At 51.6% G+C, this 14,532-nt stretch overlaps 8 protein-coding genes across 8 annotated transcripts; 3 read left to right on the top strand and 5 right to left on the bottom strand.

Annotated features, from left to right (window-relative positions):
• Nucleotides 1-39: 39 nt before the first annotated feature.
• IBA57 (Iba57p) lies at nucleotides 40-1,494 on the top strand (the record flags this gene model as incomplete). The annotated part of the gene is made up of 4 exons (XM_076628694.1): nucleotides 40-282; nucleotides 348-678; nucleotides 758-1,001; nucleotides 1,068-1,494. 4 exons carry the CDS (start codon nucleotides 40-42, stop codon nucleotides 1,492-1,494), a joined length of 1,245 nt encoding a protein of 414 aa, XP_076491430.1.
• Nucleotides 1,495-1,672: 178 nt separating this feature from the next.
• MRPL19 (mitochondrial 54S ribosomal protein uL11m MRPL19) lies at nucleotides 1,673-2,291 on the bottom strand (the record flags this gene model as incomplete). The annotated part of the gene is made up of 3 exons (XM_076628693.1): nucleotides 1,673-1,986; nucleotides 2,055-2,155; nucleotides 2,251-2,291. 3 exons carry the CDS (start codon nucleotides 2,289-2,291, stop codon nucleotides 1,673-1,675), a joined length of 456 nt encoding a protein of 151 aa, XP_076491429.1.
• Nucleotides 2,292-4,292: 2,001 nt separating this feature from the next.
• On the top strand, nucleotides 4,293-4,780 carry JCM6883_003721 (uncharacterized protein; the record flags this gene model as incomplete). Its single annotated transcript, XM_076628692.1, has 3 exons — nucleotides 4,293-4,411; nucleotides 4,476-4,487; nucleotides 4,558-4,780. The coding sequence occupies 3 exons, from the start codon at nucleotides 4,293-4,295 to the stop codon at nucleotides 4,778-4,780; spliced, it is 354 nt and encodes a 117-aa protein (XP_076491428.1).
• Nucleotides 4,781-5,212: 432 nt separating this feature from the next.
• On the bottom strand, nucleotides 5,213-6,720 carry LYS12 (homoisocitrate dehydrogenase; the record flags this gene model as incomplete). The annotated part of the gene is made up of 7 exons (XM_076628691.1): nucleotides 5,213-5,448; nucleotides 5,514-5,587; nucleotides 5,647-5,712; nucleotides 5,784-5,926; nucleotides 5,995-6,159; nucleotides 6,234-6,554; nucleotides 6,634-6,720. 7 exons carry the CDS (start codon nucleotides 6,718-6,720, stop codon nucleotides 5,213-5,215), a joined length of 1,092 nt encoding a protein of 363 aa, XP_076491427.1.
• A 422-nt stretch (nucleotides 6,721-7,142) lies between these two features.
• Nucleotides 7,143-8,539, bottom strand: PUT7 (Put7p; the record flags this gene model as incomplete). Its single annotated transcript, XM_076628690.1, has 4 exons — nucleotides 7,143-7,420; nucleotides 7,487-7,562; nucleotides 7,638-7,874; nucleotides 7,940-8,539. 4 exons carry the CDS (start codon nucleotides 8,537-8,539, stop codon nucleotides 7,143-7,145), a joined length of 1,191 nt encoding a protein of 396 aa, XP_076491426.1.
• Nucleotides 8,540-9,138: 599 nt separating this feature from the next.
• Nucleotides 9,139-10,643, bottom strand: JCM6883_003718 (uncharacterized protein; the record flags this gene model as incomplete). The annotated part of the gene is made up of 7 exons (XM_076628689.1): nucleotides 9,139-9,343; nucleotides 9,415-9,617; nucleotides 9,690-9,840; nucleotides 9,904-9,915; nucleotides 9,985-10,102; nucleotides 10,174-10,273; nucleotides 10,344-10,643. The coding sequence occupies 7 exons, from the start codon at nucleotides 10,641-10,643 to the stop codon at nucleotides 9,139-9,141; spliced, it is 1,089 nt and encodes a 362-aa protein (XP_076491425.1).
• Nucleotides 10,644-11,211: 568 nt separating this feature from the next.
• Nucleotides 11,212-12,386, bottom strand: JCM6883_003717 (uncharacterized protein; the record flags this gene model as incomplete). The annotated part of the gene is made up of 2 exons (XM_076628688.1): nucleotides 11,212-11,858; nucleotides 12,020-12,386. The coding sequence occupies 2 exons, from the start codon at nucleotides 12,384-12,386 to the stop codon at nucleotides 11,212-11,214; spliced, it is 1,014 nt and encodes a 337-aa protein (XP_076491424.1).
• Nucleotides 12,387-13,065: 679 nt separating this feature from the next.
• Nucleotides 13,066-14,244, top strand: JCM6883_003716 (uncharacterized protein; the record flags this gene model as incomplete). Its single annotated transcript, XM_076628687.1, has 1 exon — nucleotides 13,066-14,244. One exon carries the CDS (start codon nucleotides 13,066-13,068, stop codon nucleotides 14,242-14,244), a length of 1,179 nt encoding a protein of 392 aa, XP_076491423.1.
• Nucleotides 14,245-14,532: the final 288 nt, after the last annotated feature.

Genomic DNA, 14,532 nt, shown 5'->3' with positions numbered 1-14,532 from the left:
GGGTTTGACTTCTCACTTCAACTACGACGACGACAAAGGATGATTCGGTCAACGACGACTAGACTGATACCACTGAGAAGAGCCTACTCGACTGGGAAAGGAATCAAACCGTTCTTGTTCACCCCACTCGATTCTACTCGTTCTCTCCTCTCGATTCAAGGTAGAGATTCGACGAAATTCTTACAAGGATTGGTATCGAACGATGTGAGGAAGATCAAGCAATCGTCTGATGAGGCAGCAAAAGGAGGATCGTTGCTCTACGCTGGATTATTGCAAGCTGATGTGAGCTGCCCCTCTCTCTCTCTTGCTCTCTGTTCAGTTTGAGCTGATAGATTCGCGAGTTTCAGGGTAGATACATGTCTGATATATTCCTTCACTCGCACCCTTCGCCTTCGGACCCCTCACTACCGTCTTACTTCCTCGATCATCCTTCTTCGCAATCCTCCCTCATTCGTTCCTACCTCAAACGACACGTTCTCCGCTCCAAGTTGAAACTAGCGAAAGAAATAGAACAAGATTGGCAGGTCGTGCAGGTCTGGAGGAATCTGGAAGAAGGGGTCGAGAAAGACGACGTGAAAAAGGGAGAGGAATGGTTAGATAGTCAGAAGGGAATTGAGCGGGATTCGAGAGTACCTGGGATGGGGTGGAGATACGTTAAGAAGAAGGATGAACTCGATCGTACGTTCTAATCGCTGCTCTCCTCCGAACGCTCGGCAAAATCGTTAATCTGACAATTTTCTTTTTCCATCGCTCGTAGTTCCCTCCGAGCTCTTCCAGCCCGTTACTCCCTCTCACTACCATCTCCATCGTCTCCTCTACTCGGTCCCAGAAAACCCATCCGACTTCCCTGCTCTACCACTCGAAGCGAACCTCGAATTGATGCAAGGAGTAGATTACAAGAAGGGTTGTTACGTAGGCCAGGAACTGACGGCGAGGACGTACTTTAAGGGTGTCGTGCGGAAGCGAGGGGTTGGGGTTAGATTGTTCAGAGAAGGGGAAGAGTGAGCTTATTCCAACTGTCCTCTCGTTCTTCACAAAGTGTCACTGACTCGCCGTGCTGTGTATAGAGTTCCGACTTCGTTCATGCCCTCTCTCTCTCCCTCCTCTTCAGCATCCCTCATCCCCTCACCGAAACTTTACCCGACCCCTCCGCCTGGTTCATCTCTAATTCCTCTAACATCCGCACCTAGTAAACGCGCCCCTCGACCCGCCGGTAAACTCGGTTCTACCCTCCCTTTGATCTCTCCACAAACCGGTTCGACTCTCACAATAGGGTTCGGTTCGATCAAACTGGACGCTCTCGATCAGGTATTCAAGGTCGTTCCTCCAACGAAAGCGGAAGAAGGAGAAGGAGCAGGAGCGGGAGAGAAGGGAGAGGTGTTGAGAGAGAGCGAAGAGGGAGAAGGAGAGGATGGAGGCTGGCTCGCAAAGGGGTTCTTGAATGAATGGACGGAGTTTAGGTTGGAGGAATTGGAGATTAGTAAAGGATCATGAGCAATCAATCTCATACCAGGATAGCATCTGGACTCGCACCGGAACTTGTGAATGGGTTGCGTCATCTCGACGAGATGGAAGAGCACGGAACGCAAACGAGCGAGCGAGAGAACCAGTTGCGAAAAGGAATACAATACATGTCAACCCTATACTCCCTCTCCTCCTTCCGTATGCAGTCCTAGGGAACGACCTCCACACCCGCACTCTTGCAACTCCCCACTACGCTCCTCGCGATACTCTCCAACCCGACTCCCTTCAAGCTCTCATCCCTCTGTTTAATCCTCGCAATCTCGTAAACATGTTTCAAACTCAGTGTTCCCGCGGGAGGTACGTTCGGACGACCCGTTTCTCCTGAACCGAGTTCGACCCCGGCGGCTTGTTTGATCAGGTAGGAAGTTGGAGGAGATTTCGTGATAAAAGTGAAAGTTCGATCGGGTTGAATCGTGATTAGGACGGGAGTGGGAGTTCCGGGTGTCAGGTTGGCAGTACGAGCTACTCATGAAGTACAGAGGGAGTCAGTAAGAGCATGGGGAGGAGGAGGAGGAGAAGGCGAGACGGACCATTGAAATCTTTCACGAAATCGATAGATTTGACTCCTCGTGCTCCGAGGGCGGGTCCGACGGGAGGCGCAGCAGTTGCTTTACCTGCGGGGACTACCAGTCTGTTGCCAGAGAGAGGTGAAGAGGAGCAATCGAGGGAATTAGATCAAGAATGAGAGAAAGTTTCGGGAGAAGCGGAGGGAAGAGGGGAGCGTACCGGACGATTTGTGCTGCTCCTGCTGCAGCGTTCTTGGACATTTCTAGAGGGGTCGAGATGGGAGATGAGGGAGAAAGAGCTCACCAAAACTTCCTTGATCGACGACCCTTCACTTCGAGCTCGCGAAACCATCTGCCGGAGCTCATCATGCCCAGCAGAGGAGCTACTCGACCTCTCTGCTCGGTAGCGCCTTCGCCGGCGAGCGCTATCTTGCTCGCGCTTCGTTCTTTCATCGCGACAGTCGCTCCTCGACTCGCTTCAGCCAATGCTTTCACGTTGTATCCTATACCACTATGCAATTCTGACGATCAACAAGCAGCAGCGTATGATACGCACTGAAGCTTCTGGTACATTCTGCTGTTCGGGTGCAGTTCTTCTTCCTCCTTGCTGCTCTCTTCTGTGCCAACATTCCGCGTTCTAACCACTCAGAACTATCGAAGGCGACATGTAGCTCCGTCGTCCTGGACCGGTCGAATTGGCTTGAACGCGGACGAGAATCACCCGGAGTTCGTTTCCGTTTCCGCAAACTTTTCGTCCCTCGCTACTCTTGCCGCCTCATTTTCCCCTCGATCCATTCTCAGGTTCAACGAGAGCTTGATTGGAATCGTGGATGTACGAAGGACCTGGACGACGCGGTAGGTGTTTACGAGAAAGCCTCGATTCGGGACGAGTCACGACGACGGACGGAGTGCGAGATTCGTTCTACAGTAATATGCGGTGGCACTTCACTCGCATACACTCTGGAGTACTGTGGAGCTAAGGTCACTGGGCCTCGGGACTGACGTCGAATGATGACGAAATTCAAACTCAATGAGGAGCTAGAAGTTTTAGGTCGACAACGTTGGATCACCTTTCCCCTTTCCTCCCATCCAGATCTGTACGTATTACAACCACTGCCGACTATGAAACCCTAGCTGCCTCTAAGCTGATACCCTCTCTTCCTGACAGCACTCTCCCAAACTCTGCGGAACTCGTCAGAAGCTCTTTCTCGATCTCAACACCACCTCTCGCGCATTAGAACAAGATCACTGTCACAGTGATCGACTCCATCGACACTTTTAGGTCTATCAGATCGAAAAGTAACGTCAGCATCATTCATCTTTACAAACCCGAGTGAATCGCACCTCTTTCCTCCTCCCTCACCTCGTTCCTTAGCTAACCCCACCTTTTCCTCAGTCCTTTTGGCAGTGACGATCAAGCGTGAGTGTCACTTTGTCCCTCACTCGCACCTTACCTCGCTTATTCCAACGTACACTCTCGCTTCCCGCAGTGAACGGTTTGCGAATACATTCGAAAGTCTCTCCGACTCAATCGACAACCTAGAGTTCTTCAACTGTAACTTTTATGACCACGACAAGGTTGCGGAGGAACATACAATCCGAAGGTTGCCTACATTCTTGATCTTCAAGAATGGTGAGGTGATCAGCAGATACGATGGGAAAAAGCCTCGTGAACTCTACGTGAGTTCCCCCTCTCCTGAACTGTGAGCTCGACTGTCATAGTACAATGTTGAACATTGCTTCTTTGCGGTCGTCGTAGGACCTCGTCGAGGAAGTCTCGAAGAATTCTGCGTAACTTTCCGGTTTTCTCTCTCCTCATTTTGTACCTAGGCTTTCGAATCCGCACAGTAGTGCTCCATCATTCTTCTCACATTGCCTGGCGCAATCAAAGCTACGAGTGTCGAGTAGTGTCTTCCGAGTATTGTTACGGGGAAGCCCGTGCTCAAGATAAGAGATCGCCAGGTCTCGCACAAATAAACGCATGGCAAGCTCAAACAGTCGCGCTCGTAAGCTTGGATGGTGACGAATCCTGAACTCTAAAGTCACTCGCGATGGAAGCTAGAAGTTCAGACGTCGAGGATACTTACTTCGTGGATTCTCCCTCTCCCTTTCGTCCATCTACAGTCACGTAAGTCCTTCACCAACGACCACACGCCAAGCGCCCATCAAGCTGACGACTCTCTTCCCAGCTCAGCACACCTGTGAACAACTCTCTGCACAGCGTTCTCCGCATCACTCCAACCGACGCACGACGAGTAAACCATGTCTATCACCGAGATCACCTCTTTCGAGATCTTCAAAGAGGCTATAGGGAAGGATGCAGACTTCGACGAATGGGGTTATGACGCTGCAATCGCCGTCGTCATGTTTTACAAGAAAAAGTGAATCCGATTCCTCTGTCACTCTGAGCTCTGAGTACTGACTCCTGCTCGCTTGTCCCGACAGTCACTCTGCCTGGTGAGCTTTACCTTGACCCGGCTCTGGCTCGCGCTCGCCTACCGCCTGCTGATTTGTTCGTTTCTTCCAGCCACGAGCTTGGACTCGTTTATCAGGATATTGCCGACAAGTACACACACGCGGAAGTTCGCGACCTCAAGTTCTTGAAAGTTGACGTCGACACTCAAAGAGAAGTAGATGCGAAACGTCCGCGGCATGAAGGGGATCTGCCCATTTTCGTGATGAATCAAAATGAAAGGGCAGTCGACCTAGTCGCCGCTTGGCAAATTAACGACCTTTCCGTAAGCCTCTAGCCTCTGCCTTCGACTTAATGGAACAAAGAGAGATACTGATGAGGCCTTACGGTGTGCAGTCGATCCTCTGGTTCCGTACTAGCAGACGTCGTTGAACCTTGACTAGTTCCTTTGAGTCGCATTTTTGTCCTCTAAGCCACCAGCTTGTCCTTGTTCTCACATCACGGCCTGCAATCATCACAAATCGAACGAAGCTGTCCAGCTCATCCCACTCTAGTGGAAATCTGAGGTGAAACGACGACGCTCGACGAGCGTTACCGAGCGGGAAAATGTGCAGCAGTTACGCTTCCTCGTGTGTTGAGTTCCATCGCGCGAGATCAAGCTCACTTCTCCTGCTTGACCCAGTTCCAATCCTCAGTGCTCTCTGTCAGACTAAATATGCGCTCTAAGCGCTTTTTCATTCTCACCGTCACCGCAATTGCTGGAAACTCTTCACAATCCCTTGAGTACAGCGTCCGTAACCTCATCGGTGCTCATCTTTCCTCCCAAATCAGGCGTGACTTTACCCTCCCGAATGACCTGGTCGACGGCGTCGTAGATCCTCGCGGCGGGTTCAACGTAACCCATGAATTCGAGCATGAGCGCGGCCGAACGGATCGAAGCGATCGGGTTCGCGATAGAAGGGACGCGGTCGGCGATGTCTGGGGCGGAACCGTGAACGGGTTCACCTGCTCGAAGGCAAAAACTACAGTCAGTCGAGGGAAGAACTGAATGAAGTCGATTGTACACGAACCCATGATGAAGGAATCTCCGACGTTGACGGAGGGGACGAGTCCAAGAGATCCGACGAGAGCGGCGGCACCGTCACTGGGATCGAGGAACGAGGTGAGCTTGAACAGCGGAACGAGACAAGATGAGTGACTCACGAGACGATGTCACCGTAAAGGTTCGGGCAAACGAGAGTCGAGAGCTTCTCGGGTTCACGGAAGAGTCTATCACATCATCCGGGATCGTCGTCAGTATTTATGACGAGCGAGAGAGAACAAGGGAGAGAGGTGCTCACCGGTAGACGAGAGAATCGACGATTTGTTCATTGACGTTAACGTTAGGGTACTCAGCGGCAACGGCACGAACGGATTCGCGGAAAAGTCCATCCGTGATCGAAAGGACATTCGATTTGTGAACGATCGTAACTTCGGGTCCTCCCTGAGAACGCAACATGACCATCAATAAGCTGTTGTTAAAGAGACGGCCATTCGAACGGTGTCACGTACAGTCCATCCGTAAGATCCACCTCGTTGTTTCTTTACTTCGGCAGCGGCGAGGGCGATCTCCATCGCCATACGACCGATACGGGTCGAAGCTCGTTCAGAGATTTGACGGGTTGCTCGAGCGACTCGACCAGCAGGGGTATCTTCAATCGTTTCTTGTTTGACATACTAACGAGGTGCGGAGAAACGAGGTGATCAGCTCGAAACAAGCGAATCTGAGCAGAGAAAAAGGGAAAGCGTACCAAGCACTCAGTGTTCTCCCTAACGATCGTCATATCGACCATTCTTTGATCATGTCCTTCGACACTCTTGACCGGTCTCACGTTCGCGTACAAATCCATCTCCTTCCTCAATGCAACGATGGGAGAACTGTATCCCGCAACTTTATGACTCGGCGAGGAAACGGCTCCGAACATCGCACCGGTACATTCCTTCTTGAGGGTTTCGACGGTAGCAGGAGGGAGGGCGGTACCGGTCTTTTGGAAGTGCTCGAATCCGGCGTCGAGATTGATGAAGGAAGGTTTGGGGATTCCGGGAGTGTTTTCGAGAACTCGTTGAGCGGCCTACATTCGTGATAAGTTCTTCGTGAGATCTAGCTCCTGATCAGGGGCTCGGAGGGGGAGAGGGAGGGAGAGAACTAACGGGAAGGACTTGACGACCGATTCCATCACCGGCAATCATTCCAATCCTCAAATTCTTACCGGCTTCTCGAAGTGCTTGCATAGCCATCTTGCCGGTTCAATCTGCGGGTCGCGGAGATGAGAGAGCGCGAGTTAGTCGAGATATTACAGAATAGTTTGATGAGAATCTGTGGTGTCCGATCGAGGGCCTCTACCGCCGGTTTGACGGACTGCTAGTAAAACTGAGAGGTTTCCTGAGGTCCTGTGCGAGCTAGCGAACGTACAGAGGTGTGGTTGAGAAATAGAGTCAAAGGAGAACAATTTCCCCGAAGTTTGTTCCGAAACTCGATCACTCGATTCGCGACATTCTGCAGCGCTCAAGGTCGGCAGGACGAGTATGTAGACTGCGGTCTGCGGCTCGAAAGAGGTTCACCAAAAATTTGTGCCAAAAGCGGAGCATTTTCGCAAACGAAGCGCTGACCGACTCGCTATTACTGGTTACAACATTCTGATAAGCTCTCCCTATGATCTCTATTGCTCCTGTTCCCCAACTCTCTTCCCTCCCGCTTGCGCATTCAATGTCGGAGCCGCTGGCGTTGTCCCTGATCCCCAGAAACTCCAACCACTCCCGGGAGGACCTCCCTGCACGGCGGCCGCTTCGTCCTCGTGCAGATCAGGTTTTACTCCGAGTTCTTCGATAGAAGGTAAGGAGGTGACGGCTTCGGGTGTTTTAGAAGAGGAGGAAGGGACCGAAGCGAACCAACCGACGACGGAAACGACGACGATCACGATCGCTGTCATTACTCGACCTGGACGCAGTCGCGAATGTTGTGTCAGCTGCGGAAGGGGGAGAGAGCCGGAAGAAGGACTCTTACGAGTCGAGATCCATTTCGTCGCTTCGATTTCCGTCCTCACTTCTCCCAACAGAATCGTGAATTTACTGTTCAAATCCTGTTCTTCGACAAAGAAATACCGTCAGCACTCTCCTTGTGAGCTCGATGGGTAAGATCATCCCGTCGAACGAACCATAATTTTCATTTCCAACCCTTGCAACTCCGTTCCCGTTTCCTCCTTCCTCGCATTCATTTCCAACTGAATATCACTCTGTAACCTCTGCATATCCTCCTTCATCTTTTGTTCGACACTATCCGATTCGCGCTGTAATGAAGCAGTGAGGGATTTGAGGGTGATCGAATCGTTCCGTGATTTCACTTGAGAACCAGTTTTGAGTTCGTTCAGGGCTGCCGAGAAGAGGTACGCTTCCTGTACATATCGGCTCTTCCTCGAATCAGTTGGGACGCAACTGAGCGAGAAGGAACGATACGCACATTCTCCAAATCTTGTTTACTCAGTAAATCATCCCTCACTCTCTCCTCCTCTCTCAGAATCAGTTTTTTTGTCAACCCACTCAGGACCTCGGCAGTCCCTCGAGGTACTTCCTGTCTCTCCAGTTGTCGAATGAGTCGATGAGTCGAGAATGGAATTCGCGGGAGATGGAACGGGTGAGTATGAAGAGGTGGAAGACCTGAATAAGGCGGGTCGAGGATAATTGAACCGTCGTGAGGGGACGGATCTGGATTACTTGATGAGCTCGCTGAGGAAGAGGAGGAAGAGGGAGAAGATGTTGAAGCGAGAGGGGGAAGTCCAGGAGAATTAGGAGGCGAACCAGACGAATCGGCTGAAGGAGGAGAGGTTGGATCGTCCGTCTTTTGCTCGGATGCTTCGATAAATTGTAATCGGTCTCGAGGTCTCAGTCTCTTGCTCGTCGAGGCGGATGCGAGTTTCGATCCATGCGAATCTTCCGATGGGTTTCTCAAGGGAGTCGATGCTGTCGTATAGGGAACTGATGAAGGTGTGTAGGTTGATTTTGAGGTGCTTGCAAGCGGTCGAGAGAGGGAGGAGAGGAGGAAACGCGATGAAGACGACATTGTTGCTTGAACCCCGAATCGTCAGCATACGGGGTAGTCGTCAAATGCAGAAGGAGACTCACCGGTCATAGGGCTTCGAGACAATGATCTGCTCGGTTGCGCGTCGTCTGGGGGTCGAGAAGTTGAAAGAGATGAAGGAGGTTCGAGGCTGTTCTAGGGCGAAGCGGTTGCTGCTGGCTAGGTGCAAGTATCTGAAGATCTGCTGAATCTCGGTGACGCGCCTAGATAGTGTCGAAGAAATCGAATGAAAGGGACAGAGCGAAGAAGCGAAAGGTGTGAATCATTGACGCATCAAGCTTCAAATTTCTCTTCAACGTGTGCTGATCGAATACCAAGCAGTGTGACGGAAGAAGAGTCGGTATGAAGTCGAAATTAGCGAGAGTGAGCCGTAAGACTGAAACCGCGAAAAAACAAAATTCTAGTTTAAGTTACAGCAAACAACTTGACAACAAGCACGAAAGAACCGTCGATGCGGTCAACAGGACATCGTTGATATCACCCTCAAGCCAACCCGGGAAACCCCGTTTGAATCTATAAGCCTCCGTCCCTCTCCCCGCTCGTCGAGCTAAGCTATTCCCCTTCCTCGCTCTGCGCTCCGTCTATTGCATCTTGAACCAAACCAACCCAGTCAGTGCTACCGCATATCCAAACACTTGCACACTCGTTATGGTCGCTCCTTGTAACCCCCATGCACCGGCGATAAGTAAGATATCTTTTAGAACTCCAGCGAGGGTCAAGACGAGTCCTGAGGCGGCTCCGATGAGGAACACTGAGGACAAGTTGAGGGCGAAGGTCGCGCAGGCACTGCGTGGTGCAACATTGCGATCTGAGTCAGTCGAGCAAGGCGAATGGCTGAGAACGAGGGAGCAACTCACTTGAAGAACAAGGTCGGAATCCCGACGAGTTCAACGGCATCGGCAAAGACTTGTAACCCTTCAACTGGGAGTAGGATGACGGAATTGACGGCGAGACAGACTGGGGCAAAGTAGTAGAGGGACGAGAGCGGGTCTAGTCCCATTCCTTGTAGGAGGATTTGAACGAGGACTAGTCGACATGATTCGATAGCGATTGCGAGTGCCTATCAGCGGAAGTTTCAGTCAGTTTCCTCGTGGTTTGGCGAGGTTGAGACTGAGAAAGTCGAGCAACTGACTTGAACGAGGAACCCTATCAATTCGAAATCGATTTCCCCATACGATGCGATCACGACTCCGAGGGAGATGATCCCGACGATACATAGGATCTTTGCGTTGAGTTCTTTCAGTTTGAAAGCGGCCGAAACGAGTAAAACCGAAACTGGGGTGCTGAAGACCAGATCACAGTCAGAATGAGCATCACGCAAAACTACTACAAGATCATTGACTCACAACGCTTTGATCCTGCGAAAATGAGCGGAAGCAAACTGGCTCATAAGTACGACGAAACTACTTATGAAAGAGTCTGCTCACATTTGAATGAAGGAGACACTGAGACGCAAGTAGACCCAGTTTGAAAGCACGAGAGACGCGGAGAAGAGGAAACCGATGGGTAGAATCTTGCGAATGAACACTTCTCGATTCATGGCCCCTGTATCGATAACTCGATACGTCAGCGCGAGTTCCGTCAAGCACCAGTTTGAGGCATTGGGGGAGACGTACCCGTGGCTTCTAACTCTTTCGCTTTGTCAACCAAATTCGTATATCTCCTGAGCAGCCTCGTCGCGATCGTTTGGAACAGCAAGTGGATTGTTGTGAGAGCCTATCAGGAACCGCGGTGTTATCAGCTCACGCTTTCACTCGAAGAGAAGTAACGAAAAAACGAAACTCACAACAGGATGCGAAAATCCTTTCGTGCTCAAGATCCATTTATTCTGCAGGATGACGAACGACGAAGTCGAGATCCAACACACGATCGGTACCCAAGTCGGTAACCTTCTCCACAGGGGGAGCGCATCCAGACTAGGATGCGAAGCGACAGGTTCTCGATCCGACGTCGTCGATGGCTTCCGCTCCATTCGTAAGCTCTCTGATTGTGGCATTGGTTTCTGGAAGAAGGGAGTCTGCTGTTGTTGCTCTTGGAAGAACGCGGTGAAATCGTGAGCTCCGCCTCGGGATTGTGATGATGACATGGTGTGAGTGGAGATAGCTAGCCTGATGGAGATGACTCAGTTGTGCTCGCTGACTGTGCGCAGAACGGGCGGGAGACTCACGGGGATGAGATCAGTCGACTACTAGATCAACGCGAAAGAATGGGGGAGAACGTGAACCTGCACGCGATTGAGCAACGTGGGAGTGCAGTAAGTGACGTTAGAGGGTAGTCGAGGGGCACTTGAGGTCGTTCGTGTTTGTCGGAAGTAGTGGAAAGAGGGGGAATTTCGCGTCGCTGATTTCGCAGAGTCTCGCAGACTGAGGCTCCCGGCGATGCGAAGTTTCGCTTGTACGCTATCGCTGCTCATTAACATGACGTACAGGCCTGCTCATCTCTTCGCTAATAACGGGCGAGATTACCCGTTAGAGCTTGAGCTTTCTCGCCTGAGACTCGCTATTCAGAGCCACAACTGTCGGAAACCTGAAGAACTAAGACGACCTGCTGAGTCAGAGCGAGTCGCAGAGAGTACAGCAGTGTTACTGTAGAGAGAATCCAACGAACCGAATGGCCGATTGTTCCTTCGACCGGATTGACAGAAAATCTCGGGTTCATCCTCGATCCAATTCGTCCTCTTTCTTCTTCTCCTTCGACCTCTTCCAGAACTCCCTCGATACCAGACTCCTACACCAATCGTCCTCGTGATCCTCCCAAACAATCTCTACGTTCTTCTCCATCGCCACATTTTGCAGTTCCTCGACTCTCTCCACCGCTTCTTCGTCGAGCACGTAGCCTTTCCTTCCGTCTCGAGGGTACAAGTCGAGGTAGAGTTCCTTAAGAGTAGTCGTACGGTCGAGGAGGACCATAGTTGCAGAAAGGAGCGCGATTCCGATTTCCAGACAAGAAGGGACTGGTTCGCAGGGAAGACGGACTCGAACGTAAGATCTTGACAGTAGGAAGCGTAACCACGTTTGAGGCGCGAGATCGAGTGGGAGATCGAAGAGCCAGGGAATGGGACAAGCGGAAGTCGTCGGCGAAGGTTGGGGACCCCCTAGTTGAGCGCCGATAGGCTCGACCTGATCCGCGATGATACAGTCAAGCTGACTGAGGAGACCGTGCTCGGTTTCATAGCGGTGTCTGTCGTAACCCCACCACGACCCTTTGCGAAGCGCTAAAGCTCGAAGGGAAGGGAGATGCGAAAGCGAAAGGAAATAGTCGTTTGTAGCTGGAGAGATGACCGTCCATGGCGTGATCATAACTGTGTCCAAAGAGAGTTCGATGACATTGGGGAGGACAACCTGGGTATAGTTGACGATGTAGCAGTTTTCGAATGAGAGCCTCGTGAGATCTTTTGAAGTAAGCCGAAATTCGTACCAGGTTAGCCCTTCTCGCACGATTCGAGTTCGAGAGAGAGCTCACGTTGGTGATACTTCAGCATCTTCCAGTTCGGATCGCCCTCTAAGTTCCTCCATGCACTCACTTGTCCAAACAGTTGCGTGAGTTCGGGCGAGTGAGGTGCACTCAAGAGTGAACTGCGATAGTCGGTCAAGCTTTTGATCTTTCCTTTCAACTTCCCTTCCACGAGACTGCTCACATCCTTTCCACAACTTAAGAAGACCTTTTCAGCCATGAGAGGTTGAGCCAAGTCGCGGAAAGTCTGGTTGACGAGGGAGAGAGACGAGAGGGTACATAGTCGCTCCCTGTGCGAATCGTACGTCGAGTCACATTGAGCTGCGAAGTCGATGATAGTCTTGAGGAGCTCGGGAGGTAGAGGAGGAGTCGACATTTGTTTGAGGGCGGTTCGGAGAGGCTGAGTCGCGCCGGACAGATGAGGGTCGCTGTAATCGGTACAGGAGTCGACTGGCAGCGTATCGTATGGCTGGTGGATCGGAGTGGAAAGGAGAAGAGAGGGAAGGAGAGACGGAGGTGGGCAAAAGGTGTGGAAACCTAGTAACGCGGACCGATGGGGTTAGATAGGGGCAGTTGAACGAGCTTCACAGTAATTCAAGAGGTTGTGAGGTTTTGAGCGACGAGCGAAAGACAGAAAGAGATGAAAGAACGACTCGATCAACTTTTGCTCCCCTACGCTTCACTCGATCATCAGGACAACGCTCGAACGGCATCAGCTGCTGCCAGAACCTATCAAGATTTCAATTCGCGCGCGAGCGACCTTAACCTCCGACCGATCTGCTCCCCAATTGGCTTCATCTCGAAAGACGATCTGAGCACCTCGCTTTCTCCCAGTGCGCTCAATCTACTCCTGCAGCTCGCAACATACTCGAAACTAACCATACTGCTACGCGCAGACAATCTACCAGCACTTCGAACCCCGCTCGAACCCCTTTTTCTCCGTCGACCTCACCTCTCCCCAAGGGGGAGTCTCACTCCTCCTTCCAAGCCCCTGATCCTCTTCAGACTCGCTATCTCTCAACATCCGACTCTGTGTCCTCCCTCTTCGTTCAACCATGCCGATTCCTTACCTCCCGACCGAAATTATCGAGGAGATCGTCTCTCACCTTCGCTCGCTTCAGACCGTCAACGGGAACATCCCAAATGGCAAATCGATCTCTCTCGTGTGTCGAAGATTCCTCCCGATTGGTCAAGCTCTTCGCTGGAGGCGCGTGAAGATCGATCCCTCGACGATTTCTTCCCTCGCTCAACACCTGAGGGAATTCCCTCATCTCGCGAAACTCATCCGAAGAATGTATTACAAAGACTACGACGAGGACGAGGAGGAGGAGGAGGAGGTAGATCCCTTCCGCGCCGAATCACTCGACGACTTGCTACTCGTTTTGAGCTCGACTTCGTCACTTTTAGGGATTGAATTCGAAGCGAGGGTCGAAGAAAGCTCCAGTGCAGCGTTCACGTCAGTCATGCAAACTGCGAGCGCTCTACCCCGACTCGAACTGTTCCATTTCAAGGTTCATGGAAGAGTTGACTGGACGCTCGAAGTTGCCAGTGCTTTCAACACAGGTTTCCCGGCCCTGCACAATCTAGCGGCCGAGTTTCCCGACACCCTCATCATCGAACCTGGTCTCCACGCGATTCCTCCCTCGATTCCTCGCAAGAAGTTGGAACTCTTGATTGCTTCTGTCGGATCCACTGGAGAAAGCGACTTCGACACGCCAGGATTCATGTCCTATCTACTCAAACAACTCGATCCATCTCAATGCATCCTCATAGGCCACCCCGCTCACGATTTGAACTGGGAATTACTCTCAAGCTGTCCTTGCTTGCGGGATCTCGACATTACGGTTCACGTGTCGGACGGCTCCAATCCCTTCTCCGATCTCATCGAACATCTCGCAGGCCTCCGTACCTTGGAAAGTATCGACATCGACGCTAACGGACCGGAGACGGAACCAGAGCTGACTTTCACAACGCACATTCCTCTCAAGCAAGTTCTCGCCGCTTTTCCAGCCTCTTTGAGGGATCTCAAATTGCGCGATCTCAGCTTCAGCGACTACGAATCGATTCCTTTACGTCAGCTTCCTCCCTCCCTGGATCCGAAACCGGTTCAATTGAGCGCCCTTCGGCCTGATGGTGAAGGAGACCACTACGCTTTCATCGCATGGAAGGACGAAGCGGAGGAGGGTGGCGAAGTGCAATGGTATCGTAGCGAAGTCGAGGAAGACGATCAGTGAGGTTGTAGGAAAAGAGAAGAAAGTGAGTTTGTCTTCCGCTTCCGAATTCGCCGAGATCTTACTCCACTCAGTTCGACAGAGCGAGAGTTGTGAGGAGGAGACGAAAGATTGTTGCGAAAGAAGGTGATCCACGAGAAGTCGTTGTCGAGAAGAAGCAGGAAGAAGAGAGGTGGATCTCGAACGAGAAGACGTTGGAGGTCTGTGTGTGCAATCGGTTGCTGTCTGTTCGTTACTATAATCGCACTAGCGTTGTTCGTCTCATTCTGGCGGAAGCGGATCGAGACAATC

Source organism: Sporobolomyces salmoneus (assembly GCF_050403485.1).
Source record: "Sporobolomyces salmoneus JCM6883 DNA, S_salmoneus_JCM6883_v1_ctg2, whole genome shotgun sequence".
Classification (NCBI taxonomy): Eukaryota; Fungi; Basidiomycota; class Microbotryomycetes; order Sporidiobolales; family Sporidiobolaceae; genus Sporobolomyces; species Sporobolomyces salmoneus.
This window is presented reverse-complemented; position numbering and strand designations above follow the sequence as displayed.